Genomic DNA, 27,380 nt, shown 5'->3' on the forward strand with positions numbered 1-27,380 from the left:
ATGACACAAACAGAACACAGCTTCCAGTTTCCAGCAATATGCTAGCATATAATATCACACACGTAATGCAGAAATGCAAATATCTGCTTGATCGCACTGGTGCTAGTTTAATTCGATACCATGTATAGGAGCGCTGGTTGGGAAAGCAACTTAAGTGAAGCTAAATCCTTCACAAACAGATGTGGGCCAGATGTTGCCAGCACACAGGACCAGAGGAAGGATTCCGTATCCTCCCTGCTCCAGGAACTCTGGTCTTGATGTGTGCATGCATGCATGTTTTGTATAATCCCAGGAGTAATCCCAGGAAGAATCCTTATTCCACAGTTACAGTGGCTTCTGCAGCAACCGTTCCATTAGGACAATATCATACTAAGGTTCATGTGCATATCTTATTGCCATGAGCCTGTGAAGAGCAGCCATGAACCCAGTAAAAATAAAACCCCTGCAATCCCGTGGCACATGGTCCAGCATTAACCAAAGCCAACAAACTGCATAATATTTTTCATGTAAAAAAAAAAAAAAAAGTCTGTTGATCATCGTTCCTGGCTGTTGATCAAATGCGACTGGCTTTAACATTCTAGGTCAGGTTAGTTGTAAAAATGTGCAATTAAGAGACATATTTTGAGCAACTCAAACAGAAGTAATCACAGAAGTTGGTCAAGAAACATATCAGGCAGAATTTATTGCTTCAGACATGTATGCTTTGAGGAACATCTGTACATTTCTGGAAACATCCATTGTTGTAAAAGGGCACATTACTGACTCACTTGAACTCTTTTAATGATTCAATCTCCTACAGGCCTGAGTGGCGTACAGAGGAACTTAATGGCTCTCATATTTGGCCTCTTAATGAGCTACACATCATCCGTGGGGTCACTTAGTTCTTTGTGCCATCTCACTTTCAGGTAACAAGTTCAAAATAGAATGAATACAGGATAAAACCCGAATCTTTCCGAGTCGCACTTTCGCACTAACAAGGTCATTGTTCGCTCCTCCATTTCATTCCCCAAATAAGCAGCCATGCATTTCGGTTGAAGGCCAGAGATGGCAATATGGTGTGACATTTCGTTTTCAACAAGATCCATTTTAACATGCTTGACAACAGCAGGTTGCTCCTTTCTGCTCTATACCTGACATTCTTTCTCTCTCTTTTTGAATCTGAAAAATGTATGAATTATTCAATGTAAATGTGTCTTTCATTTTGTTTTCAGACCTTTTTACCTGATCATTTCACATTAGTCTACATGGTAGCGCAAAGAAAAAATCACTAGGTGTCAACATTTAAGGCTTTTGCTGACTCGTTCCAACGTCAAAACCCACTGACCAATTTACAACACAGAGAAAAGTAAGAAAACGGCTGCCGCGTAAACAGCATGATAAGCCAAGTTAAAAACTATTGACTGTAAAGAAATGCCACATTCTGTCAAAGCCTACAATATTTCACAATGCAATCTGCGTTTTCGCCATCATTCATGACGCTTTAGCTGCACATTAGGGTAGCGTATCAGAACCATTTTAAGCTCTTTCTCACTAACGTTAAGCCGCATCTACGTTAAAAGCAAAGCATACACAAGCTATGTACAAATGATTCGAAAGTCTTAGCTGCAACCCGACCTTGTTCACCTGGCAGGATATCTTGGTCTAAAGCAGTGATCGGCAACAGGCGGCCTGCCCGTAGCCAGATTATTTTGATAGTGGCTGGTTCTGAAATAGATCTGTCATGACAGCAACAGTTACTCACAATCAGAGTACGTAAACGGAGCGTGAGTGGAGCGGTGTTATTTTGAATGGAGCGAGGAGCAGATTTTTTAAAAGTCGGAGCATCGTAGTTTTCACTCGCTCCAAGAGCGCTCCATCACCGCTCCATCACGAGTACAATTCATGCCAACGACCCGTATTATAACTGCATATTTAGCAAGAATTCACATGTTAAACATATTTAGCTAGCTAGATAGAAAAGGATCACTCAAATCAGAAAGAATGTGAAGGCTATGATGACATGAGCGGGAAGTTATATTTCTCAAGGAATTTATTTGTTCCTTCTGAATATTTTTAGCTGACAGCTGATTTTTTTTTCTCAGAATGAGAACGTATCAGCCCCCCCCCCCCCCCCAAAAAACTGGACTTTAACTCGCAATTCTGACTTTATAACTCGCAATTGTGAGAGAAAAAAGTCCAAATTGTGAGATAAAAAGTCGCAATAACCTTTTTTTTTTTTTTTTTATTCAGTGGCGGAAATGGACTTCCATAGAATTGTGATATTTCAAACATACTGAAATACTTTAGACAAGGAGCGGTGTTTCTGAAATCAGTGAGGCGGAGTGATTATTAAATGCTCGGAGCGCGGAGGGGGAATTGTTGACGCTCCACTCCGCTCACATACTCTGATCGGACACCGCCACACAAATGTGGCTTTTTGTTAATGACAGTCGCAGGATTTTACACAGAGTAACAGCTCACTACCAGTTACAAAATACATTGTAACAGTCAGTCACAGGCAATTCTGGTTGCATTTTTCATTAATTAATATGTTAAATTATCCTTTGACTATGTTCTGTGGTGAAATCTAGTGGTGATTTTTTTTTTTTGGCCCGATGACAAAACTTGCGACCCCTAGTCTAAAGTGTGAAAAGCTGCCTAAGGTGCACAATTCTATTTAGCTACTTCAAAAAAGCTTAGAAAAAATGACAATGAAAGTGAAATCAGTAATTACGGGACATTCCCGAGCACTCATATGAAGAAATCCCTCTGAAGGCAACATTTTTAGCATGGCTAAAAACTTAGCATAGCATCTGTCTGCCTTATACCATTGATGCTAAAGCTATTAAACAAAGAAGAGAAGCCTCAAGTTCTTTAATACAAAGCATGGGTTTCATTATAAGCAATTACCCATTGCAACATAGTAGAAAATGGTTTTTGCATAGCATTTGGCCTTGCTGTACTTCTTTTCATAAATCTTTTTTTATACTGTGATAAATGTTGATGCCAAATGCGTTAATTTTTTTTCATGTCCCTTGGAAACTTCATGACTGACATGGTGGCTTGTGTGGCGTTCAATTCATTGAAAGATGAATGCGATAACCAGTGAAAAACGGGGAAATATAAAGTAGGACGTCAAGGCAGATATGGCAATTATATTCCCATAGAGCTTTGAATCTATCATGCAATTTATGATATCAGGAGGAAACTGCAACAGGAGCACTCCTCTTATAGATTAGCGAAGTGAGAGGTGCAGTAAATAAGTGCTCGGCATCGTTTTTTGCAAGGGTCAGCTTGTCGTTGAATACTGAAGTGGAGAAGAAAAAGAGGTTGTGCAAGGAATGTCGTGGTGGTGTCTGGAATTTTGCGTGGGCTAAACGTCTCCTTTAATAGCCGGTTCCCTGTTGAGGTATGTGGCCCAGTAGACCAAGTTGAAAGTCCCAAAGAGGACCGGGAATACTATCCGGGACATCTTGTCAATTTTGCTGACGCTGTTGTAGGTCTTTTTGGGGTCCATTGCAGGCTTGGTCTCGGCGCTTTTCAACTGGACGGTGGTGCTGTTGGAGATGGTTGAGATAGCAGAATCCTTCGTGATGTTGGGGGTGAAGTTAACTCCAGACGAACAGGCATTGTTGGGCTTTTTGGAGAGTGCCAGTGGGTCTTTTTTCTGTGGTTGAGAAATGTGAAGACATTGTTATAGTCAGGAGATTTTAAACAAGGTTGTCAATGTAAGAACAAAGCTGCCAACTATCTGCTCAGAGAAAGCCCAGATAATGAACCAGTTTGAAGGTCTTAACCTTCTAATTAAAGGTGAAATACAGTCATGGTTAACAGAGATCTGAGTCTGAACATTAAACAATGGCCTCTGCAGGGCCAGCAGAAGAGATTAATTAATAAGGTGACAGTATAATAATGGAGCGGTCGAGACTGTGGTTTAGACAAGAGTTGATTGAACTTGACTCACTCAAGGGTATGTGCAAGTGACTTTGAGGCACTTTTCCAAGTGAAATATAATTTAGTTTATCACAGTTAAACATGTTCTTGTTCATCTCGTTCATCTATAAAAGTTATACTGCTTTCAAGGACAAGCAGCAGTTATAGCTCTAAAAATCCTGCTGTATTGCTGTTATGTTCCAGTACTTTCAGGTGAGCAGAGGTAATCTGTCACCATGCCAGCTTGTGGGGATGGCAGACAAAAGGGTTGCTTCTGAGTTGCTTCTAGCCACCCAATGTTTTCACAATTCATCTTTGCTTAAAAGAATAGAGCTTTCATGTCTAAAAGGGGGAGCAAACGCATCATTAAAATAGTGCATAAAAGTCTGTGCGCTGTATTACATGTCTTAAGTCATTAGAAAGAAGCGAGAAACACCCAAATTTAAGTCGAGTTCATGTGAGAAGTAGTGATGGGTGATTTGCAAATGAGTCTTGAGCTTTTGATCTTATTTGGAACAGAGTTCCTGAGTTCAACTCACAGATTTTATGATCATTGAAAAGAAAGATTATCATTGAATAGCTCGCATAATTGCTGTAAAGAATTCAGAACACTTTTATGATACTTTTTGAAGATACACAAACATATATACTCATTTTTAAAGAATGAAAAAATTCTGAAATATTAGAATTTTTATGTAGAATTAGAATTTCTAAAAGATTGTGTGACACTGAAGGCTGGAGTAATGGCTGATGAAAATTCAGCTTTGCATCACAGGAATAAATATACATTTTAAAGTATATTCCAATAGAAATCAGTTTCAGTTATTTTAAATTATACAAATTTTCACAATATTACTGTTTTTACTGTATTTTTCTTGGTGAGCAAAAGAGACATTCAAAACATTAAAAAAAAAAAGTACCGACCCCAAACTTCTGAATAACTGTGTGTGTGTGTGTGTGTGTGTGTGTGTGTGTGTGTGTACATAATGAACAGTATTTTGTATACATCACTTCCTGCTCTTTCTTAAAGAAGACTCCTCGGCAGGAGAGGAGGAATAAGTTGGTGTCTGATAAAAAAAAAAAGTGAGGGTGACATTTAAGAAAACTGTGCTGGAGGTCCAGATCTGACCTTCAGAGGTCTGGCTGCAGAGCCTTTACTAACAAACACAGCACAGTGACATGTGCACTGACCGCTCTTTGAATTCTGTTTGTCCACAGCGAATGAAAAATTGCCACCTGGGTGAAAATAGATCTTGCATAAGGAGAAACCTGGCATTTACATGTACATCAAACAAGCAGCTCTCAGAAATCTCAATGAAGTGGCTGGTCTGAAGGGCATTCTGGGTAAAGGCTAAATATTCATCCTGTAGAATTTCAAAATGTGACATACATCAGCAGCTAACACAAATACAGCTCATCTAATAAAGCAGTTGACATTTGAGTTAGTGTCACCATCTGAAATGTTGTGACTGAGCACTCTCAAGCTGTTCGGGTGTCTCAAAACAATTAGAAAAAGCATATTATATAACCGTAATGTATTGTAACCTTTGCGTCAAACAGAACTGAACTGTCATGTTATGCAACTGCACTCAACAAAGACTCTTTCTGAGGTTTTCTGAGAGTTGAACATCACATATGCACAAACGCATGAAAACATACTAACTTACTTTAGGCTGCTGAGCCTCCAAGGCCTTCTTTCCATCCCAAGCCCAGCTGCGTTTGGTGAAGTAGTTGACTGTGGCAAATTCGATAAGCGCAGAGAACACAAAAGCATAGCAAACAGCGATGAACCAATCCATTGCAGTGGCATATGCTACTTTGGGGAGAGAGCTGCGGGCGCTGATGCTGAGGGTGGTCATGGTCAACACTGTGGTCACACCTGTGGAGGATCAAACACATAGATTTAGGACATTATAAAATAGGGGCTCTCTAAAGCTGGTCAAAAATTTGGAATGATTCAGGTTTTTTTAATAATAAAGTATCTTGTGCTCACCAAGGCTGCATTTATTTGATTAAAAATACAGTAAAAACAGTAACTTTGTGAAATATTATTACAATTAGTAAAGACATTTATAATGTTACAAAAGTTTTCTATTTTGAATAAATGCTGTTCTTTTGAACTTTCTATTGATCAAAGAATCCTGAAAAAAATGTATAATGGTTTCCACAAAAATATTGAGCAGCAAAAACAAACACAAATAAAGCAAAAAACACTAATAAAAAAGAATAATAATTGAGCACCAAATCAGCATATTAGAATGATTTCTGAAGGATCATGTGACACTGAAAACTGAAGTAAGAGCTGTTCAAAATGCAGCTTTGCCATCGCAGGAATAAATTACTTTTTTAAATATATTAAAATTAAACAGTTATTGTAAATTATAATATTCAAAAATATTGTTGTCACAGTATTTTTTATCAAATAAACACAGCGTAAGATACTTCTTTCAGAAACATTAAACTATCATAATTATTCCAAATAATATATCCAAACTTTTGACAGGTAGTGTAAATGAAAAATAATAGACATTACAGTCTAAATCCTTAAAGTTTGTATCGTTGTAAAACACCATAAATCAAACAACACGCTTAATTAACAAAAACATTTCTTTAAAACATATAAGAATTACACCATAATTTCTTTGCAAAATATACAGGAATATAATGCTTACAAAATAAGATGATTTATGTGCCGAAAACAATCACAGTAATCCATCAAAAAAAACATTCAGTAGCAGCAGAGTCATTTTATGAATGCCGCTACCAGTGAGCAGGGAAATTTTGTCTTTCATCCAACATAATTCTTTAAAATACTGTGCATGAATAAAATATTGCTTCATGAATCATAAACTCATCTTAACACCAAAACAAAGCATACCAGCTGGGAATACTGACATTAAGATCATTTCATTCCCAGAAATGCAGTCTACTTTCTATCAAAGAAAAAAAACTGTATAGAAGGTAGCAATGAAGGGTCAAACACAGCAGCACTGCAGTTCAGATAAAAATGTTATGTTTATATATATCTAACATGCCCTTAGAATGACAGTATCATTATAATTCTTTATGCAAAGCATCTGAGAATAGTTCTCGATAAGTGTCTGAGGAGCGGAGGTGCGCTGTCCCTGTCAGAGGGAGATCTGTAGATTGCCCCAGGCAGCGGTCACAGAGACTTTTAGACATAAATAGCTATGGTACTACAGTCCCTCAGGCATACGGCTAAGGGATTTCTCAGCCTCGGGCTATGCAAATAAAACACTGTCACATGAGCGATATCAACGAGTGGGTCTTTGAGCCTCTGTTCATGGATATTTGTATATTTATGTGTGTGAGAAAGTGTTATGTTTTGATGTATCCTTTGTTGGCCAGTCATAGAGATGTTGTTTGCGTGGGCACATATTCCTTGTGGACTGTCTGCAGGCTTTGCTGATTATTGCCAAGATACAATGCAAGGCCCCAGAAATGAATAGGAACGGCGGTGTGAATTCAAAAACAGTCATCCGAGTGGATTAGCTCTTCATTCCGTCTGATTGCATCAGTCAATTCTGATTTCCATTTTGATGAGAATTATCGATGTACAAAGCAAAACATTAAGTGATAGAACGAAAGGATCAACAGATAAGAATCCATACATGCCAGGTGAGTGAAAACGGAATATAATTATAAAAAAATCCTCTACATTCAAACAGGACTGGAGGAGTAAATACGTGATGCTTATAAGTTTTTAACAGTGCAAGCCTTTTTTTTGTCAAATAAATCTGTAATAACTGGACAATGCAATTATCATTAGCATGATGTAGTTCGACCAGTAGGGGCTAATGAAACCATGCTAAACAGTGTTGTTAATCCTAACTAAAACTATTGACATCTTTTTTGGTAGGGATGCATGATATTGGATTTTGCCGATATCCGATATGCCGATATTTTCATCTTAATTTGGCCTATAGCCGATGCCGATATATTTTCTTTTGTTTGGAAAAAACACCAAGAGATTATTTTTTGTTAATTTTGAGCAAAAACTTACTTGTTAGAACTAAATAAACAATAAAGTTATTTTTATAATGAGAGTACATTGAAAACTTTGAAAATAACTACTGAAAAAATTAATCACTGCCTTTTTTTTTCTTTTTAAACAGATGCAGTGGTAACCTTAACATTTCGCCATATCAGCAACATTTTTCATATCGGGCAAATGCCGATGTTTGCATTTTAAGCCTTTATCGGCTGATTCTGATAACAGTCTGATATTTTCAGTTTTCATTTTGATTTAATTTTTTAGTGTTTTTTTTTTAAATACTTTTTGAATTTTGTTTCAGGTTCAATTTTTGTAATTTCAGTTTTTGTAATAAAAGTCTGTGCGCTGTATTACATGTCTTAAGTCATTAGAAAGAAGCGAGAAACACCCAAATTTAAGTCGAGTTCATGTGAGAAGTAGTGATGGGTGATTTGCAACAAGCGCTAAAAAAACTAATTCAAAGTAATAATAAATATCATACAATTATAAAAATAAATTGAATTACTAAACAATTTAGTTTAGGAATTTTGTAATAACTGGAAAAAGCTATTAGCATTAGCATTTTCTTATAACTTTTCATGCAAATCACCTGAGTTATAAATGCTATACAGCTAATTTAGGATTTCTCAATAAAGAAAAAAGCTGTGTCCGGATGGTGTAGTAACGATATTAACCAGCAGGGGATAAAAGGGCCTTGCTAAACAGTGTTGTTATTGTTAACTAAACTCAATTTATTAAAAATAGTTTTTGAAAAAAAAATATGCATTAGACAGAATCATTGAAGTAATAAGGTTACCAAAATAAAAAAAAAACGTAATGGCAGCATTCGTGAGGGGGTGACCCATTCATTCAGAACTATTTGTATTTTGTATATTACTTTCTATACTCTGTGTGTGTGTGTGTGTGTGTGTGTGTGTGTGTGTGTGTGTGTGTGTGTGTGTGTGTGTGTGTGTGTGTGTGTGTGTGTAAAACTCAAATACCAGGGGAAAAAATGGAAGCACTAACCAAAGACCGTCCTGGCAGGGACAGATTCACGGTTGAGCCAGAATGAGACTTGGGACAGAATGACAGTCATGAAGCAGGGCATGTAGGTCTGAATCACAAAGTAACCGATCTTCCTCTTCAGGTAAAAATGGGCCATCATGACTGTGTATTGACCTACAGGGGGAACAACGAAACAGAAGAAGAATGAAATGAGAAAAAGGATGAGAATAGAAAACAGTGATGGAAAAATAAGTAAGAGAAGAAACGAAGGGACTAAGAGAGGGAGGGATAGAGTGTGATTAAACTCTTGGGGGGATAAGTGCAAACCAGCTGAGAGGTTTAAAGAGAAAATGAGAAGAGAGAGAGAGAGAGAGATGCTGAGAAACAAGTCAAGGGAAGACTGAGACATAATAATATGAGGCAAATCAAAACAAATGGGAAGTGATGTGATTATGGAATTTTCCAACAGTACTGTCAGTATTCTTTCAGAGTAAAGGGAAACACTTTTACTTTCTAGTTTGTGGTCTCATTAGCACCAAATAGTGGACAGTTACTGTCATGCCTGACCACAAAGATGATTTTATTTTGGTTTAGTGAAAAAGTACAACATAAATGACTTTAAAGGTATAAAAATGGCATAAACCATCAGAATGTAACAGACTGAATCATCTAAACAAAAGTGACATTTATGGTGTGTTTAAGAGCTGGCACGCTGTGCACTGGAACATGGTGAGGTAAATCATTAACTGGAATAGAAAAGAGAATACAGAGTGAAAAAAACATTATATATCCTGTTAACCAAGCGAAGATTGAATTTGAAGCTTTTAAAAAAAATCCTTTTGAGCCACACAGTCTGATAAACTATAGAAAATCCACTGATGACTGCTGCTTTCTCCTGGCAAAATCGGATTTTTGTGTCCCACTAATCCCTTGTCACAATCTGCATCCTGCAGGCTTCTCTCTCTCTCTCTCTCTCTCTCTCTCTCTCTCACACACACACACACACACACACACACACACGCATACACAAACTCTTCTGTCTCTCGCTCTTTCAATAGTTTCATCCATTCTGTCAGGCCAGGCCATCCGCGTTTAGGATATACTCTTTCACGGCTTGCAGAGAGAAAGCGAGGGGAAAAAAGGGGGTAAAAACAGAGCAAAAGCGCAAAAGCTATCTCGAGATCACAGGGGACAGATCAAGTGGATCGGATGAAGAGGACGACAAGCTGTTGAGCCTTGGAAGTCAAGGAAAAGTTTGAACGGTGTGAGGGCCCTGGGGGCAAAGATGTCCTCGTCATGAGGGGCTCGTCGCATCCCCTTCGTCTGGCTCGCCCCTTTATTTCAATGACCGGGAAGAAAGCACAACTAGCAGTGCCCCATTTCATATATTCCACCTTGGATGTGCCCTACGGGGTGGGACTCTTCTGAGAGCTACAAACATGCGACTGTGGTGGATTTTACTTCTAAGCTTTTGGAGTGTTTATGGAGAACTCCCATTCATAGCAGAGAACAACGCTGCCATGCTGGTCAACTGGTGAGTGGTCTGTTTTTTTGGGGGGGTTTTTACACTCAAAGAAAAATAACACAGCGTTGAATGTTGACAGGAACAGATGAGCACCTGAGCCGTGTCAGCTTCTAAATCAATTTGAAACAGTTGGGAAGGGTAGGTGCTATTTTCTGGATGGGAGTTCTTATTAATAAAAGGTGACAGGTTATCTGGATGTCTTTACAGTGCGGGTCAAGTGATTGAATGTTGACATTTCCACTAGAGATAATTTTACCCTCTGTTTGGCAGACTCTAGAAGGTCTTTTTTTCCCTTTCTTTCTTTCTTCTCCACTGGGTTTGAGCTAACGACCCTGCGCTCATAAGATGAAGTCCTGGTGGATCTATTTTTAACTTTGTAAAGAGGTTTGCACCTCAGATTAGCAGCAGTAATGACCAGCTGACCTTTGTCCTGCAAGTCAGCCAGGCCAAAAATCGGATGACGGAGGAAGACAGGTTATAAAGTCCTGCCAGAAAGGAACGCCGTGGCCTCAGAGCCAGTTTCTAAAAGTGTTTCTGGCCACCTGATGACAGCTGGCAAACTTTGATGTCTAAATCGATGGCAGTGAAAAAGAAAGATGGCTCAGCAGGGTTTAAAACATGACGTGGTCGGCATAGTTGATAGTATCTGCCTAGCTCATGATCAGAGCATGATAATGTCTTATTGAATATGAGTGTATGCCGGCTCAGCATGTATATACGTACATCCATAAAGGCAGAACAAGGGGAAGCCCCCAACCCCACCCCCCACACATGATTACAAAGCTAGAAGCAGAAATGATATGAGTGTATTACCAGTCATCTTTACATAACCGAATTAGACAGATGCCGCCTAGGCCCTCTGCTCCCCCTCGCTCGTCTCCCATGTGTCTCTTGCTGGCTTGAGCCAATGGTAGCTGACTGACGTCACATGGTAAAAGCACAACTGATGGGGAAGCACAAGGATTAACCCTCCAGACCCAATGGCTCAGCATAAGTGTTGTTTTCTCCCCTCCCTCTGTCTCATCTTCATCTCTTCCTGTACTCTCGCTGGTCCTAGAGACAGCTGGCCGTGAGTGGGAGGTGTACTGAAATCCTCATCACTCATTTGCCATCCAGCTTGTTTTGGAAAAGCTATAATCACAGAAGGACTATCACTTTATTTAAGAGAGACGACGTCTCACGGTGTAGGAAAATGAAACTGAAATGGTGTGATGCAACACATCTATACATAAATAATGCATTAGATGTAACAGGTTAGAAAGTGAGATGAACTGTTAAAGAAAATATATGATATATTAGCAAGAATGAGTATTGCGTTACTACAAAACGCTTTGGAGCATGGTCCTAACTGTAAAGCTGAATCACAGATCTGCAATGAAAGGGATTAAGTCAGAGAAAGTTATTTACCTCTGCTTGTGCTGATATCTTCCGTACCGACATTGTGGCCGAGCAGATGGTATTGGTTAAGACGTGACCCTTCCTCTGCCACTACCACAGACATGCCAGGGCCTTTAGTCCACTTATACACCACTTCTGAGATAGGGTAGGCATCTGGAAAAACACACAGTTGTTTACACTTATTATGCAATTATAACGGTTATTAACCAGACACTGCGAGTATCTGGAAGATTAGTTCAAATTAAATGTAATCTGTTTAGTCCCGTCTTTGAATAAGGTTGCATAAGTGTTACCCACTCTTGACTGTACAGTCATTGTCAGTTGATTGCATTGCGATTTGCATGCAAGCAACTTTAATTTCTCAGATTTAGGAGGTACCGTGTCTACACCTGTCAATCATGGGTAAATATCAGCTTCCTTTATCAACAGGGGGCATGTTTTTCTGACTCTGCCAAGTGTAGAGCTGGGTAATAAATTTAATCATCTGCACCTGTGTTGAAAAATAAGATCAGACCACGAGGGTTAAAAAAAAGATTTTCATAGACACCTGAACCTCAGCCGAAGACAACTAGAGGAACAATTCAATAAAATGACATGTCTTTGCACCTAAAAAAAAAAAAAAAAAAACGTAACCTTTGTATAGTTGTCCTGCAAAAAATGCAAGAGATCTAAAAAAAGAAAAAAAGAAAAGCCAATCCTCTTAGTACACTGATCCACAAATAACCCTTTTTTCAATTTACATTTTATTTTATAATTTGCTATGATTCTTTTTTTTTTTTTGTATATTTATGTATTTTCGTTTACATACTGTACTAAACTCATATTTAACACAATGTGAAACAAAATTGGATGGTTGCAGAAAAGGCTTTTGCATGTTGAAATACTGTAATAACATAATGTATTATGTAAGGCATCATAGGAAAGCAGCCTATAGGCCATTCTCATAGACACTTCTCAGAATGGACAGCCCACTTGAGGACAAGCGCACACATTACCTGTTAAGACTCTATAGGGCACCAGCCAAATGAGATTGTAAAGCTAATACTGAGTGCTGGGACAGAGAGCATAGCTAGTTAGTTCAAAATGCTGGCAAGTCCTTTAATTTTCTATTTTTAGCTACAGCATTTTATACAACACTTTGTTATGCAACACTTTTGGGACAAATGTACTGTATGTTTACAGTTCTATAAACAGAATTCTTTAATATTTATACATTTTGTGCATTCAAAACAATAGGTAGATTTACACACTAATGGGTTTAAATACAATTTACACAAAAATACTGTGTGTTCCATGAATAATGCCCGTGTTTTTATAGAAAGGATTCAATCTCTCTTTTAATTGCAAAACATTTTCCTCTATTTTTTTTATTTATTTATTCATTTAGCATTGAAAAATCAAGGATCTCGAAGCTGATATCATGTTTGTATTCTGTGTTATCTCCCTTTCTTACGCACAAGAACAGAGCATATTACTGCTGTTATCATTATTGTGGATTTATGGCATGAACCTTTACTAACTGTGTGTGACATTTCAGACTTTTTGAGAAACCCAAACAAAACCTGAAACTCTTTTTTAAGGTTTAGATATCAGTTCTCCTAAGGATAGTGTTTGAAGCTCAGTGCAAGTTCAGGAGCTTACAACTAAATAAACTAATGAGTGTGACAGTGTTGCTGCTAATTATATATGGTTATTGTAAGTGGATCTAATTGTACTGAATTTAGTGGACATCAGCTGATCCAAATAAGCTCTGAACTCATTTAAGTTCAAATGAAAAACTATACACTTTGTCAAGCCTACTATGGATTGCATTAAGGAGGAGACTGAAGTTGTATATAGTGGTGGTGATGATAGAAATCATGGTAGAATTATAAAAGTACAGAAAATTTAGTTTTTGTGTGTTTATATTATACCCAGAGCACTGTGGGAGGTGTTATTCTTACTTTTTTTTTGACATACTGTAGTCTGTAGACACAGCGTTTGATAAACCAAAGGAAGTGACAAGGTCTAGCTTAAAGAGGACAAAATATTTCTCATAGGTCAAGGGTTGAGACTTGAGGGAAACAAATGTAGCTCTCATTATGACAGGGTCACCACAGCCCAACGAGAGAATAACCTGTAGAATAACCTTCTTACTCACACACGACTGAAACACTTTCCAGTAAAATGAAATCGTTTAGTGTGGATTGACTTGACAGAATGTGTACGTGGATATACAAGTTTGGCTATACTCCAGAGGAGCAAATTTTGGGAAATGTCCTCACAAATAGAGTGAAACATCAAACACCCACAAAGTGGCCCTCACATGTCCTCATTAATATTGTGAAATCAGCATGTGTGTGCTAATTTGTGGTTAGGAATGTTTACAGCTTATTTTATTCCAGGTCTAAATCAATCATTTAATGTCAGAGTTTTAATTTTGTTTGTGCATCTCATTTACAATCCACTCTTGCTTTTAATGCAATATTGAATGCCTTTCAGCATTTCAAATCAATGACAATGTGAAGTAAGTTTTAGCACTTAAGTAGCACTTCAACAATTCATTCCCAAAATGTGACAATCTGCAAAAATTACACGAGCAAATTATTTATATTTTACTTTTGTTGTTAATATAAAATGTTGAATATTCAGAAAAGATCAAAAATGCAGCAAAGATATTTTCCACTAGCTTGAATCACTGACATAGGCAATTCCATTAAAAACTGCAAATTATATATATATATATATTTTTTTTTTAAAGTCCCATCTGAAAACAAACAAACAAATAAATATAAGAATCTCTTTCTCAAACATTTACTAATAAACAAGCTAGAAGAAATATGGCAGCATAAGTAATATAAAGTCCATTTATACAAAGAAATAAAAAATAAATAAATAACGCTCCTTTTCTACAAACACCCACACCTTTCAACCTGTCCCTATAAAGCCTGTCTTTCTTTACACTGAAATTATGAGGCTTGGCTGCCCTAAGGTGACCATAATACTCTATATACACCAGCTAGCAGTGACATCTTTAGCCATTAGATCAGCAGGTTGAGAAGCAAACACAGACAGAATTTCTGCAGGATATGTTTGGGATTTTAAGGCTTGGTTGTTGAAATGCTGTTTTTGTGTGTGTGTGTATATTTAGACATTTTAAATGAGTATGCATATTTGTTTAGTGTCTGTCTTTAAATAGGCCTATACCTGTATCTCAACACATTGTTTTGTAGACCTACCTCATACGGTATATCCTCCATTGCTGACCTATGCCTCATCTTATTTCTCTCTCAAAACTCTCTGGGAAGATATATATTGGATTAATCGGAACAAAAATATGATTCACCATTGGGAACCTTTACAAGCTTGAATCATCCCATAGTAATCTTTTGAGGTGAATCTGCTGGCACGAGAACATGAAGGCTGTACTGCAGTACGGGAAGCATTAAATATACACTATACTGGTACTATTACCATCAAATAAACCTTAAAGGACATGTCAGAAAGTACATATAAAAAGACATACAGACGGAAGAATATGGAGTGAAAGACAGAGATAGCAACTTACTATTTTTTGTTGTTGTTTATGCAGTATATTGCTGAATAATGGCTGTATAAATGACTGTTCATTACCTACAGAGCTTTTCACTGAAAAGTATCTACATCTAAACTAACGTAATAATTTCAATGAAAACCAAAATATTTAATCTCTGTTTATTAATTTGTAAAACGATGCAGTAACTGGGTTAATGTACAGTCAGACAGTCATATATAGAGTTCAGTTCTTCTAGACGATCCACAGTCTCTCTCTTCTCACATAATAAAATAATTTCAACTCAAAATCAATATTTCATGTCCATCCATGCAATAAGTGGGATAATGTACTGTACAGTCTATCTTTACCGCAAAATAAACCCTCACAGGGTGATACGAGACCCTAAGCTTCACATCAGGGACTATTCTGTGATAATGGCCAGCTGACTTTACATTAATTGTGAAATTAATGTCTTTGTACCTGATTCGCTCAATGTGCTTAGCCGAAGATGTACATTGTGCCTGTTGAGATTAACTATGAGAATGATTGTCTGTCTCTTTGAAGAGCAGAATATTCCTTAACAGAAGGCCCTGCATTAACATAACGCATACATCAGCTTCACAACTTTTGTCGTTTACATGAACGCCGTTGCCTTTCTAAGGCATTTTGGTTGAGATGACGGTTAAAACCAGGCGTCTGTCACTGTTATCCAACCAGCCAAACAAAAGCTGCTAAGTGCAGACAGAATTTATATAACCCTTTACATAACAGATCACAATACTTCAAGTAAACACATTTGTTGTGCGATTTACAAGTTAAATTACTAATTCTCTGCTGCCTTTTATATAGAGTAACGCACACAGAGGAAATGGCATCAAACAAGTCTGTGAACTCTAAGTTTGTAAGTATGTTGAGTCCTAATGAAGGCAAAATTTTGAAGTACCACCTGACAATGAATAATTAATACCATTTGAGACATTTGAGACAAATGAAACACAGGGTGTTTTAAATCTTCAGTAGAATGTAAAATTCAAAAACCCAAGAAATGCTGAGAAATTACAAATTAAACAAAATTGCTAAATAATAGAATCCAATCATTTCTGTCAAGCATAGTTCATGTTTATTAACACCGTACTGTTCATTTGTGAAAATCATGCTCAGTCTTCATTAATATTCATAGTGGGTTAAGTAGTTCTTGCTTCTATAATAAAAGAGATAATATGATCAGATCAATGAAAAAAAGGAAATCAAATAAATGTTGTTGGACATGCTATTATCCATAAAGTAGATATAAACTAAACAAGAATTGGTGGGGAAAAAAAATAAACCTTGTTATAACTGTTATTAAAATATTTTCAGTATACCAGAAGAAGAGAGGGTTTTTTTAATGTGCAAAATGTTTTTTTAGACAGCGGAGTATCTTAAATTGATGCAGCGTGGCTGGTTTAATATTAGTTTAAGGATTGTCTGCATACATCAATTTGGACTGTCTAGACAGGCAAGTACAATTTTACTATTAGAGTGATTAGATTTTATAGTGTACTTCTAACTACGTAGATGTTCTAATTTAACATTCCATCCAATCACATTGCAAAACCAATGAGATTCCCAAAAGCACTACATCAGACTCATTTTAGGTCACGGTCACGATTAGATTAAACATCACCTTATGCTGGCAGATTTTTTATTTATTTATTAAATCTTGACGTACCCATGGAGAGCGTAAGCACAATGCGTGGTTTTATGCAACTACTGAATGAACTTCAGGTCATGAGGGATTTTACTACGCAGCTACAAAAATACAATCAAATATTTAGACATGCATAATCATGAAACATCAGTGGCACCACTCCTAAGCGCAGTCTGCCATGGTTTCTGCTGTATCCCAACCCAAAGGCTCTCAATGTACAGCCCTATCTTGTAATGCCCTGAACATCAAAGAAAGCTGAGCCCATCTCAGGTCATTCCTGGCTTCTTAGCACCAAAAAGCCTTTCTTTTGTGTGTGGGCAGTGCGTACGTGAGCGCAGGAGGGATGGAAGGACACCTTCCTAATCCAGTCCTCAAATCACCCTTCTTTCTGATAGCACCAGGTGATAATCTTAATCCTGCTCTTGGACAGGATGTCACGTTATAATCAGACTAAACCGGACTCAGTATGTGTTCAGATATACCTTAAACACCAGTCCATCAAGCTGACTAAAGTAGGCCAAGGTAACATAAATTTACCGAATATTTTGGTAAAAAGTACACAAAAATGTAGTGAGAACAACATACAGAGAGAAATGAAGATGAAGGCAAAGAGGTGCTTGGTACATAATATAAGAAAGATGAATTTCCCATCATCTCCTGCAGCGGGAATTTCCTATAAAATATACACAATGTTGCTCCTATTCCTATCTCTGCTCTGCTAACGTTTCGATAAGTGAATGCATGCTGTGCTAAGGCAATATGTGTGTGTGTGTGTGTGTGTGCGCGCATTTGTGAGGACACAAATTTGTATAATGACATAGGTATGACATAGGAATTACAATTTTCTACTTGCAACTTGTTCGTCTAAATGAGAAATACTATTCATATGCATTTACTGAATAAAATGGATGTAATCTTGCATTTTGATTAGTGACTACATTTCATCAGAGGGATTATTTTAAGATTTCTTGGAATCTGCTATTTTAAAATCTTTTTATAATGCAATGAAACATGTACAATGTTTGTTTTTTTTTGGGGGGGGGGGGGGGGGGGGGCAGTGGCAAAGGAGTTGTTCTTCATTCAGAATAAAACATTATGGACTTACAGCTGCCAAATTTGAGTGGGCAGGCATGAGTATCCATAGGGAAATCCTCCAACTGCATGGGACACTCCGCTGATATGGTCAATCTGCAGAGAGAAAATTTAAAATAAAAATATGATTAAATCTAGATCAGCACATCTGAATATGATTTAAAGATTAGTTTTAGTATAAACATGTCTTCAGTCATCATCAGCTTAGTGAAAATCATCACTGGAACAGTGAGTAGCTGATTGTAACTAATTCAATCAGTGTTCAATGTCTTATTGAAAATCCTCTTAATGTAGCTATAGGCTTGAATGACGTGTGTATATTAACAGGAAGACTGCGCTAGGGTGTTGAGTGATCTTAGATGTATTTATAGAACAAGGGTGCCCTCATGTGCCAGATGTAGTAATGCTGCCAAATCGGTGAAGTAAAGCACTGCTAATTCTGGATCTGCTTATAAGCACACACGTACACGCACGCACGCACGCACGCACATACTCACAGCATTACAATCATATACATAAAAACACAATTTCCTATTCAATATTCAGTTTTCACTCGTGTGATTCCAATGCCTTCAATAGGATTTCAAAGATCTATTTGAACTGACATCGCCACCTATTGGAATATTTGAGGACTACAAGCAAAAAATAAATAATTAAATAAATAATAATAATAATACTGTGCCATGTCACCCTAGCAGAAAAACAAAAACAAAAGAAAAAACACCTATGCTGTAATTTATTTAAAATACATTTATTTCATACTAAGCATACTTCAAATCCATTTTTATTGATATCATTTAAGACTTATTAATATAAAGTTACAATTCTACTTTATTTGGAGTATTTATTTATTGCACAATCCACATTGCATAATGTTATGCCTAAAATGTGTTTTAATATAACTACTAATAAGGATTGTATGTTCTCTGTATAATATCAGTCTATAAATGCAAGATATTTAAAGTTTACCTGAAGAACACTTGAACCAGTCCCCCTTTAGCACAATCACAATTAAAGTGCATTAAGTAAATGAGTTGTTAAGTATACCAGTTGAAGTATTTAAGTATACCAGTTACAACTGCAGGGTATTTTTATTAATCACAAAAAAAAAAAATGTAAATACATTTGTAATATACTTAGCATGAAATAAATGTATTTTAATAAATACATTTTCACTAGGGACTACATCTACCACACTAGTGAAGACTGATTCAGTTTAAATGAAATTTTAGTTGAAATTTAAGTTATTAAATTTGATAAACTAAAACTACATAATATTATGTTGTTTATTATATATTGTTTATTATATTGTTGCTTTTCATTCTATTTTTTCCTCCTGGAGTTCTCAGAAGTGGAAGTCAGCACAGTGATCTCATAGTGCTTCTATGACTTTCCAAAAGATGGGACAAAATACTGATTACGTTGGTGCGTGTATATATATATATATATATATATATATATATATATATAGGAAAGGGGTGTGTGGCCAAGTATGGTGACCCATCGGAATTTGTGCTCTGCATTTAAACCATCCAAGTGTACACACAGTAGTGAACATACACCCGGAGCAGTGGGCAGCCAATGCTGCGGTGCCCAGGGAGCAGTTGGGGGTTCGGTGCTTTGCTCAAGGGTCTCACTTCAGTCGTGGTATTGAGGGTGGAGAGAGTGTTGGTTATTCACTCCCCCACCTACAATCCCTGCCGGACCTGAGACTCAAACCCACGATCTTCAGGTTACAAGTCCAACTCTCTATACATTAGGCCACGACTGCCCCTATATAATATATAATATAACAAGTCTTTATATGTAAAAGCATATAGTTGCTTTTATGTTAAAAGTTACAACAGAGAGAACAACAGAGAACGAACTTACACTAGAGAACACTGCAGAAGCTCTGCAGTGGCTGTGTCTGCTATCCTGTAGCTCCCTCTAGTGGACCACTTAGAAAACACAGCTTTTTAATTCTATAACCATATGATTTTCTGAAAAGATCTAAGGCTAAACACATTAACTGTGATGGAGAGGGATTTTGCAACAGTACAGCATCGATTCATTCTATCTGAGAGAGTGCCACTGAATTTGATTGCTGGATGTTATAGAGTATAAGTGATCTAACATGACATTAGAAATATGAAATGGAAGCAGCATCATATTATTATTGTCCCTCTGTTGAACAGCCAGAAGGATTCGGGCACTTCCTGTTACAACGAAGTACCAAAAGTCATAAGCAAAGCCATTTAGCAAAGCAATTACATGAGATCAAGGCTGTTCATAGCTAACATTACCATAATGGCTACAGGATGGCCGCCATATTATACCACCCTCTAGGTATTACGCCTTTCCCTCAACATCCCGACTGGAGCCTATTCAATGGTTTGGTGTAAGCAGTGCAATAAGACGTCAGTGTTGACCCTCAGCTGACAGTGTAATGAAGGGTTTGATATTGCCATGCTACTAGAACTGTTTAAAACCTCCATCATCAGCATCTGAGGATGAGACCGGGGTTGAAGGGCCCATGTTTGTATCTCTGACTGGAAATCCTGCGAGAATGTAATTAATGGGGCGGGACACGTGAGGCGCTGTTCCTTCACTTAATCAGTGCAGGGCCTTCATCTCTGACAGCTCCATGATGAATTGCTGTATTGGAAAAATGAAGGACTGTCCTCTAAACTCAACTTCTATTCGACCAGCTCACACAACTTTATCAAAACCAGCCATATGGGAGCAGAAGGGCTCGCTATGTACCTACTGAACACAGTTAGTGCTGAGGTCAGCATTGCTGGATGTGGAGACGAAATGATGTGGCACTGGGGCCTTGACAAATCATGAGCGCTCAGAGTTTTATCCTGACGGTGAGCTTTATTTGGTCTGTGATAGCCCATTAAAGCTCATAAATGACTATTTTCTGTTCTTCCTTTGGCTGTCTTACAAATTTCACATGAATGTTCTGTAAAAGAAGTCTGCATCTAAATAACGGTGGCTGATTCTGTGCCAACACTATAGTAATATACAAACCTAAGCTGTAATTATAAATAATGCATACTTAAAATACTTTACACATTAAAGAGATACTATTGTAATAGATTTCCTTTTTACTATTAAAGTGTCTAACTTTTCAGATTGTATATGAAGAGTTTATTTGCAAAAACAGATAACTCCGCTTTTTATTATCATGTTTTTTATTGTGTTGTCATGTTTTTATTGTTTTAGTTAGCTTTATTTTTTAATCAAAACAACCCAACTGCAGTTTGATTGACATTAATTGGAATGAAGGATAAAACAAAACAACCAAACATGCTTTTTGAACATTTTTAAAAACAGAGTTATCTGTTTTTGCAAATGAACTTCATATACAGAGTATGCATGTGTCATTGCAATATATAGAAATTATTGTACATAACAACATACAACAATCTACTGGACTTTGTATTAATTAACAGTCAAGTATTAGGCTAAAAATCAGAATCAGATGTCTGTTTATTACTGAGTGGTTATTTAAGCAGTTATGTATATCCACAAGCCTTTTACACCGTGCTCTTTTGTCATTTAATATTTTATTTTGGTACATCAATCTATTATATGTATATGTATATATTTAGCAGTTATGTATACACACAAAAATCTAAACAGATATTCAATATTAAGAGGGATCAAAGGTAAAATATTAACAATCGCTCATTGAAAAATGTATTTTAGTCCACTATTAATTTGAATATTGAGGAGGACGTGTCCCTCTGAATGTCTAAGTTGGTTATGACTCTGTTTAAAAATATGTTTACTTTATATTTGCGATTTTTACAATGCATGTTATCCTACTGCACCATTTGTCTCAACATCGAGCTCAAGCTAAGAAGTTATTTTAAAAACATGGCAGATCCTTCAGAAGTCCTGACAGTTTCTAGAACATCTCGCTTTTGTTCGGTCTCATAACCTCCTTTTTAACTCTAATAAAAGCCTGTAGACTGCATTCCACTTTTAGAATGTGGGTGGTGAAACAGTTTTGCCCTGCTTTTTCATGGCAGCTAAGGTGCTCCTTTCCATCTCAGCAGGAAAAATAAAAAACCTTACTGCTGATCACTTTTCCGGAAACAATGTGCGCATTAGTGAGTGGTAAAAGGCCCTTTTAATGGTTCACACTGTTAGGAAATGCAACACTGGGCAGAGTTTATTGTAGGCAAGCTACAATAGCTCCACCATTGATTTCTAAATGACATGCTCCGAGTCCTTTCCTCTCAGAGTCATTAATGTTTGATTGATGATCTTGTTCAATTTACGATCTAAAAAAGCAGCTCTATCTAAGGCTTTAGCAATTGAATAATTTTGTAATATGCATTTGGTCTCGCAATATACAACACAGACAATAAAAAAAAACAGCGACGCTCCGCAAATGAGAAAGGAATGTGTTTCATGTAAATTAAATGATCCATGTTCTTTGACTTTTTCATTTATTTTATATTGCTTTAGCCCCACTACATGAAATCTAATTGTTACCTCTATGGGAAACTCGCCAAATCCCTCTTTGCATTTAAATTTGAGTTAATAAAAACTAATAACTCATTATATAATGGATCATCATAATTGTAACCCTGGGGGAATAAAAACAACTAATACATAACCACCACAATCTAAACACTCTACGATTGTGCTCCTTAAAATTCAGCACTTACTCAAGCAGATTCTACTACAAAGAGGATTTAGTATTGATGCCATTTGAGAACAACAATAGCGGCTTTTATACAGCACTAACACAGCAGTGTTCAGTGCTTGGCAGTAGATTGTTGCTGATGATAGCATGGTGAGCAGAAACTGTTTGTGTGTGATTGTAAGTGTGTGCGTGCATGTTCTCTCCCTCTGCCCTGATACTGCGAGTAATGGAGCAGACAGTCTGTGAAGAACAACTCAACAACAGGGGCATAAAACATACAGCCACATGCCCTCTTACACTTTCTCCTTTCCCTTTGTTTCTATCTCTTTCTTTGTCTCACCCCCTCTTGCTTTCTCTCTGGAACACCCTTAGGTTGGAACACCCTTGGATGACTGGTTTAGGGCACAAAGAGAAACCAAAATAAACTCGATGCAGTAGGTACATTTTCTGAATAAAATGTGCGTGGAGTGTCAACAAAATTGTAATTTGCCTCTGGAACCTCAGTACACTGCTCAAAGTAATACAAAATTGAACTTGAAAACTAGGAAAAATTATCTAGGCGGATAAAATAAATGTTTTTTTAAGTGCAAAAAGGACCAGAGTAGATTAGTCTTGGTAGCATCAGTAATAATGGACTTAAAAGTTACAAAATAATCAGTAACATTTTGCCATGTACAGTATACCATCATTTTCCAAATTACATTTAAATAATTTTACAAATTAAATTAAACAAAATAGAAAAAATATATATTCATTTGTAATATTTTGTGTTGGGGCCTGTGAAAATGTTTGAGGGCAAGCAAATCAAAGATAGATAGATAGATAGATAGATAGATAGATAGATAGATAGATAGATAGATAGATAGATAGATAGATAGATAGATAGATAGATAGATAGATAGATAGATAGATAGATAGATAGATAGATAGATAGATAGATAGATGTAACCTCCTGTTAATAGACAGCATCAGGAAAAAAATTATAGAGAAAAATCTAGCTTTAGCAGGGTGAACTGAACATTCCCACTGAGATTGTACGATGTGGAACATGAGATGCTGAGTTCAGCAGGAGCCGAGTTCATGTGTGCTTAACACATCTGTCACATGGCAGAGGGTTCAACAGTGCAAAACAGGGGTGAGGAGGGCATAAATGAGATGAAGGTCAAATGTGTAACCGTACTACCCATAACTACTCAAATCCATTCATGAACACAGCAGTTCACGTGCTGTGAAATGACAAGGAGTTATAGCTTGAACTGGTACCTCATGGTGTACAGCAATGTCCCATCATCTTTCAGTCTCAGAAGCTTGTTGGGAGTTGTCATGTTGTGAGCAATGGATTTTTTGCCGTTAAGGAAAAAGGTGTCCGGTGTCCAGATATTACTGGCCAGCAGGTTATTCAAAGGTAGCATCTCCATCGGCCCCTTGAAACACAAACGCTCATCCTTCCAGCTTTGACGGAAAAACACATCAATGGTGTATTCCTGTTGAAAGAAAAACGTTAGTGTCATTAGTGTGCACCTGAAGGCAGGGTCGTAGGGAGGGAACCCAGGTCCTGTGATGAGGAGGAGGGGCCCACTGAGGCCTCCCCATAAACTTTTTCTCCAGTGGCCCATCAATTACAGCAATGACCTTGCCTGAAGGCAGAATCAAATGTGTCACATGACTGAATATTAAAATGAACAATAGTATCATTCATCTGATTGTACTGTGACCTATCTAAGATATTGCATACAGAATATAAGGGAACGTTGCAGAGGTGAAGTGATGTTACAGATGGACGCAGGATTTAATGAGGGGATGAAGAGAGATCTCGGGTGGGAATTTCCAAATGTAGAGGTTAATGAATTCTGTTTCTTCATGAAGAAAGTTATGGTTGAAATACTTACCATCTCAGTATCTGACACTGGTCCAAAGCTGGTCACAAAGATGTTGGTCTTTATTTCTGTCACTTTCTCTGTAAAATCAAAAACAAATTGTGATTTGTTATTTATTTATTTTATTTTTTTAGATCAAGTTCAATTTTGGTCATTGCATACATAGATACATAAATACATAGATATAGTTATTATAGTTAACATATTATAGTTAAATAGTTAAAACCATTAAAAAAACTTTACGTTATATAAAATAAAATAAACATTAACTGAAATAAAATATAATACAAAAAAATATACATATATTATTTCAACTAGTTGCCAAGGTAACATTTTTCATTTGAATTTAGTTTAACTTTATATACTAAAATAACTAAAACTAAAATAAAAACTATAGACATATATATAAAAAAAAACTATAAAAAATGAAATATATTTATGTGCAGAATTTCCATTAAAGTATATAAGTAAATATATATTGGGCTGGTTTCACAGACAGGTCTTAGACTAAGCTAGGATTAGGCCATAGTTCAATTAGGACATTTGAGTAATATTTATAAACGTGCCTTAGACAAAAACATTACTGGTGTCCATCTTGAGACAAAACAAAGGCACTGATATATTTTAAGATCATTCAGTGCAAGCTTCTTTCAGTTGAAACAGCTCAGACTTACTTTTTTAGTCTGGAACTAGGCTTAAGCCAAGTCTTTGAAATCGGGGGATTATGTGTAAATATAATATAAAAATATACAGAATTTCAACTGAAGTATGCTTTGATTCAGCCACATTATTTAGTTGCATTCATTTTTTAAAAGAAAAACAATTAATTTCATCTGCCTGATTGCACTTTCCTTCTCAAGGCACTAAATCAAGTCCAATGCCATCATTTGTCAATTGACATCACGTTGCTGCAGCTACAGTTATGAGATGTGCTCCCTTGAACTCTCTCACATGGAAACAGAGACGCCTGTGTTTATTCTCTTTCTCTGCCATGCTTTAGACCTCTGAGAACAATGAACCTGCACCTTTGGAAAAGAATGATAGCTTTCTCAAGGTCAGCAGCCACATTCATATCCCTCTCTCACCCCCCCTCTCTCTCTACCTCTGTCTCTAGCAAGAACACTGTAATTGAGAGTGCCGGGAAATAGTGGCCGTTTGATTTTCACAGAGGACCAGGCAATTTTAGCCATCACTTCTGCTCGGTGCAAACATCTGCTGTATAAAACCACAGATTTGTTTTCTTTTCTATGTTCTATCTTTTCCTTCCAGTTAGTGGATTGAATAGAAGCAGCATCTCTCTCTTTTTTTAATGAAAGTCCTTCATGCTGCTGTCACGATGGAATGTGCAGGCGTTCTCTCTGTTTTTCAAAAACCATCTGCCTTTATCTGAACACATCTTTTCAAAATAACTCCCGGAGGTCAATGCCAGACATAAATGCCATTAATATACAAAGAAAAAACACCTTTCACTAAAGCACGATTTTGCTACAGATCAGGTTTTAGAGATGGAAATGGTATCTAGATAGTTTACCTCCAAGCCCAGGTCGCAGTCTGTTATCGTAGCCATCCAGCAATCCATCCAGGATTCGTGTGAAAACTGTGATGTTATCATTGAGCTCTGACTCTTTAGGAATCCCTGTAGTAGTCTGGGAAAGGCTGATGCACAAGACCACAAAGATAATTAATAACTACAAGTATTAACTCCCATCCTCCTTTCAAACATGACCACAATGTATAGTGGGTTGGAAATTTGAATCAGCATGAATTAATTATAGACATATGATATTTAACATTAACTAACTCCTGCAATAAACTAAAAAAAGAAAAAAAGAGAGAAAGTTAACACATTAAACATGCAATCTACCTCAGATGGCAGGTGAAAGTCATGAACAAAACACCGACCCACAGATTTCTCATTTTAGCGCTGAAATGTGGTCCATATCCCATGCCTGCAAAAGTCCAGCATAGGGAGTTGAATCCAGCACTATGATAATCTGACCATTCTCCAGGAAACTGAATTATGCACGCTTTAATTTAAACAGAAAATTAAGAGGGGAAGACAAAGTTTTGGGGTGCATACAAAAAAACATAAAATAGGATGACCAGTAAACTAAAAAACAACACAAATCATCAAAGCAATTAAGCAAAAGTGTTAACCAAATATTTTATTATTTATTATTATTAATATTGATGCAATTACAATGCTGTCTTTATTTTATTTTAATTATAATGTAATTTGATTATTTACTAATTAAAGTATTTATTTATTTTTACGCAATTCAAGAATCCGTTCTCTGTTTTTGTGTTTTTGTCCCCTGAATGCCAGTTTACAACATCTCATTCAACGTGATCGTTTGTAAAAGCTGTAGGAGCGCTTAGTTTGCAGCAGCTGTAATTCATAGTTTTAATAGCCTCTGGCGTATAAACTTGTCGAACATTTATAGCGAGTCTTACAAAGCAGAGTTGAGCAGAGATAGTGTACAGTAAAAGCCTCGTATCTTACCTTAAATACCTGAATGGTGCAGTGGATCCACGTTGAACAACTGCAATGAATTCCTTTTGAAGCAGTGAGCAAAATCCCGCAACGTTCAGTTTACAGCAGTACTGTGATGCGTTGTTCTTCAGATATATCCAGTCTTAACCACACAGGCTCATTGTTCCGTCCTCTCTTACGATTCAGTGACTGAAGAACCGCTGCAGAGCATCCCTTCCTTTCCCCCGCATCCCA

The 27,380-nt window shown here is 36.9% G+C and overlaps 2 protein-coding genes across 2 annotated transcripts in view; one reads left to right on the top strand and one right to left on the bottom strand.

Moving 5' to 3' along the window:
• Nucleotides 1-658: 658 nt before the first annotated feature.
• On the bottom strand, nt 659-26,599 carry LOC306879622 (gamma-aminobutyric acid receptor subunit alpha-5-like; the record flags this gene model as incomplete). Its single annotated transcript, XM_079432719.1, has 9 exons — nt 659-3,646; nt 5,580-5,791; nt 8,933-9,085; nt 11,844-11,987; nt 18,144-18,226; nt 24,039-24,259; nt 24,665-24,732; nt 26,184-26,308; nt 26,517-26,599. The coding sequence occupies 9 exons, from the start codon at nt 26,597-26,599 to the stop codon at nt 3,353-3,355; spliced, it is 1,383 nt and encodes a 460-aa protein (XP_079288845.1). The 3' UTR covers nt 659-3,352.
• LOC306879621 (gamma-aminobutyric acid receptor subunit beta-3-like) overlaps nt 9,911-27,380 on the top strand; it is a 70,621-nt gene continuing 53,151 nt past the window's right edge. The window contains exon 1 of the mRNA XM_079432718.1: nt 9,911-10,445. Coding sequence (XP_079288844.1) covers nt 10,351-10,445 — 95 coding nt within the window. The 5' untranslated portion in view covers nt 9,911-10,350. The remainder of the gene's footprint in view (nt 10,446-27,380) is intronic.

The sequence above is a fragment of the Barbus barbus genome (assembly GCF_936440315.1).
Source record: "Barbus barbus genome assembly, chromosome: 13".
NCBI classification, from domain to species: domain Eukaryota; kingdom Metazoa; phylum Chordata; class Actinopteri; order Cypriniformes; family Cyprinidae; genus Barbus; species Barbus barbus.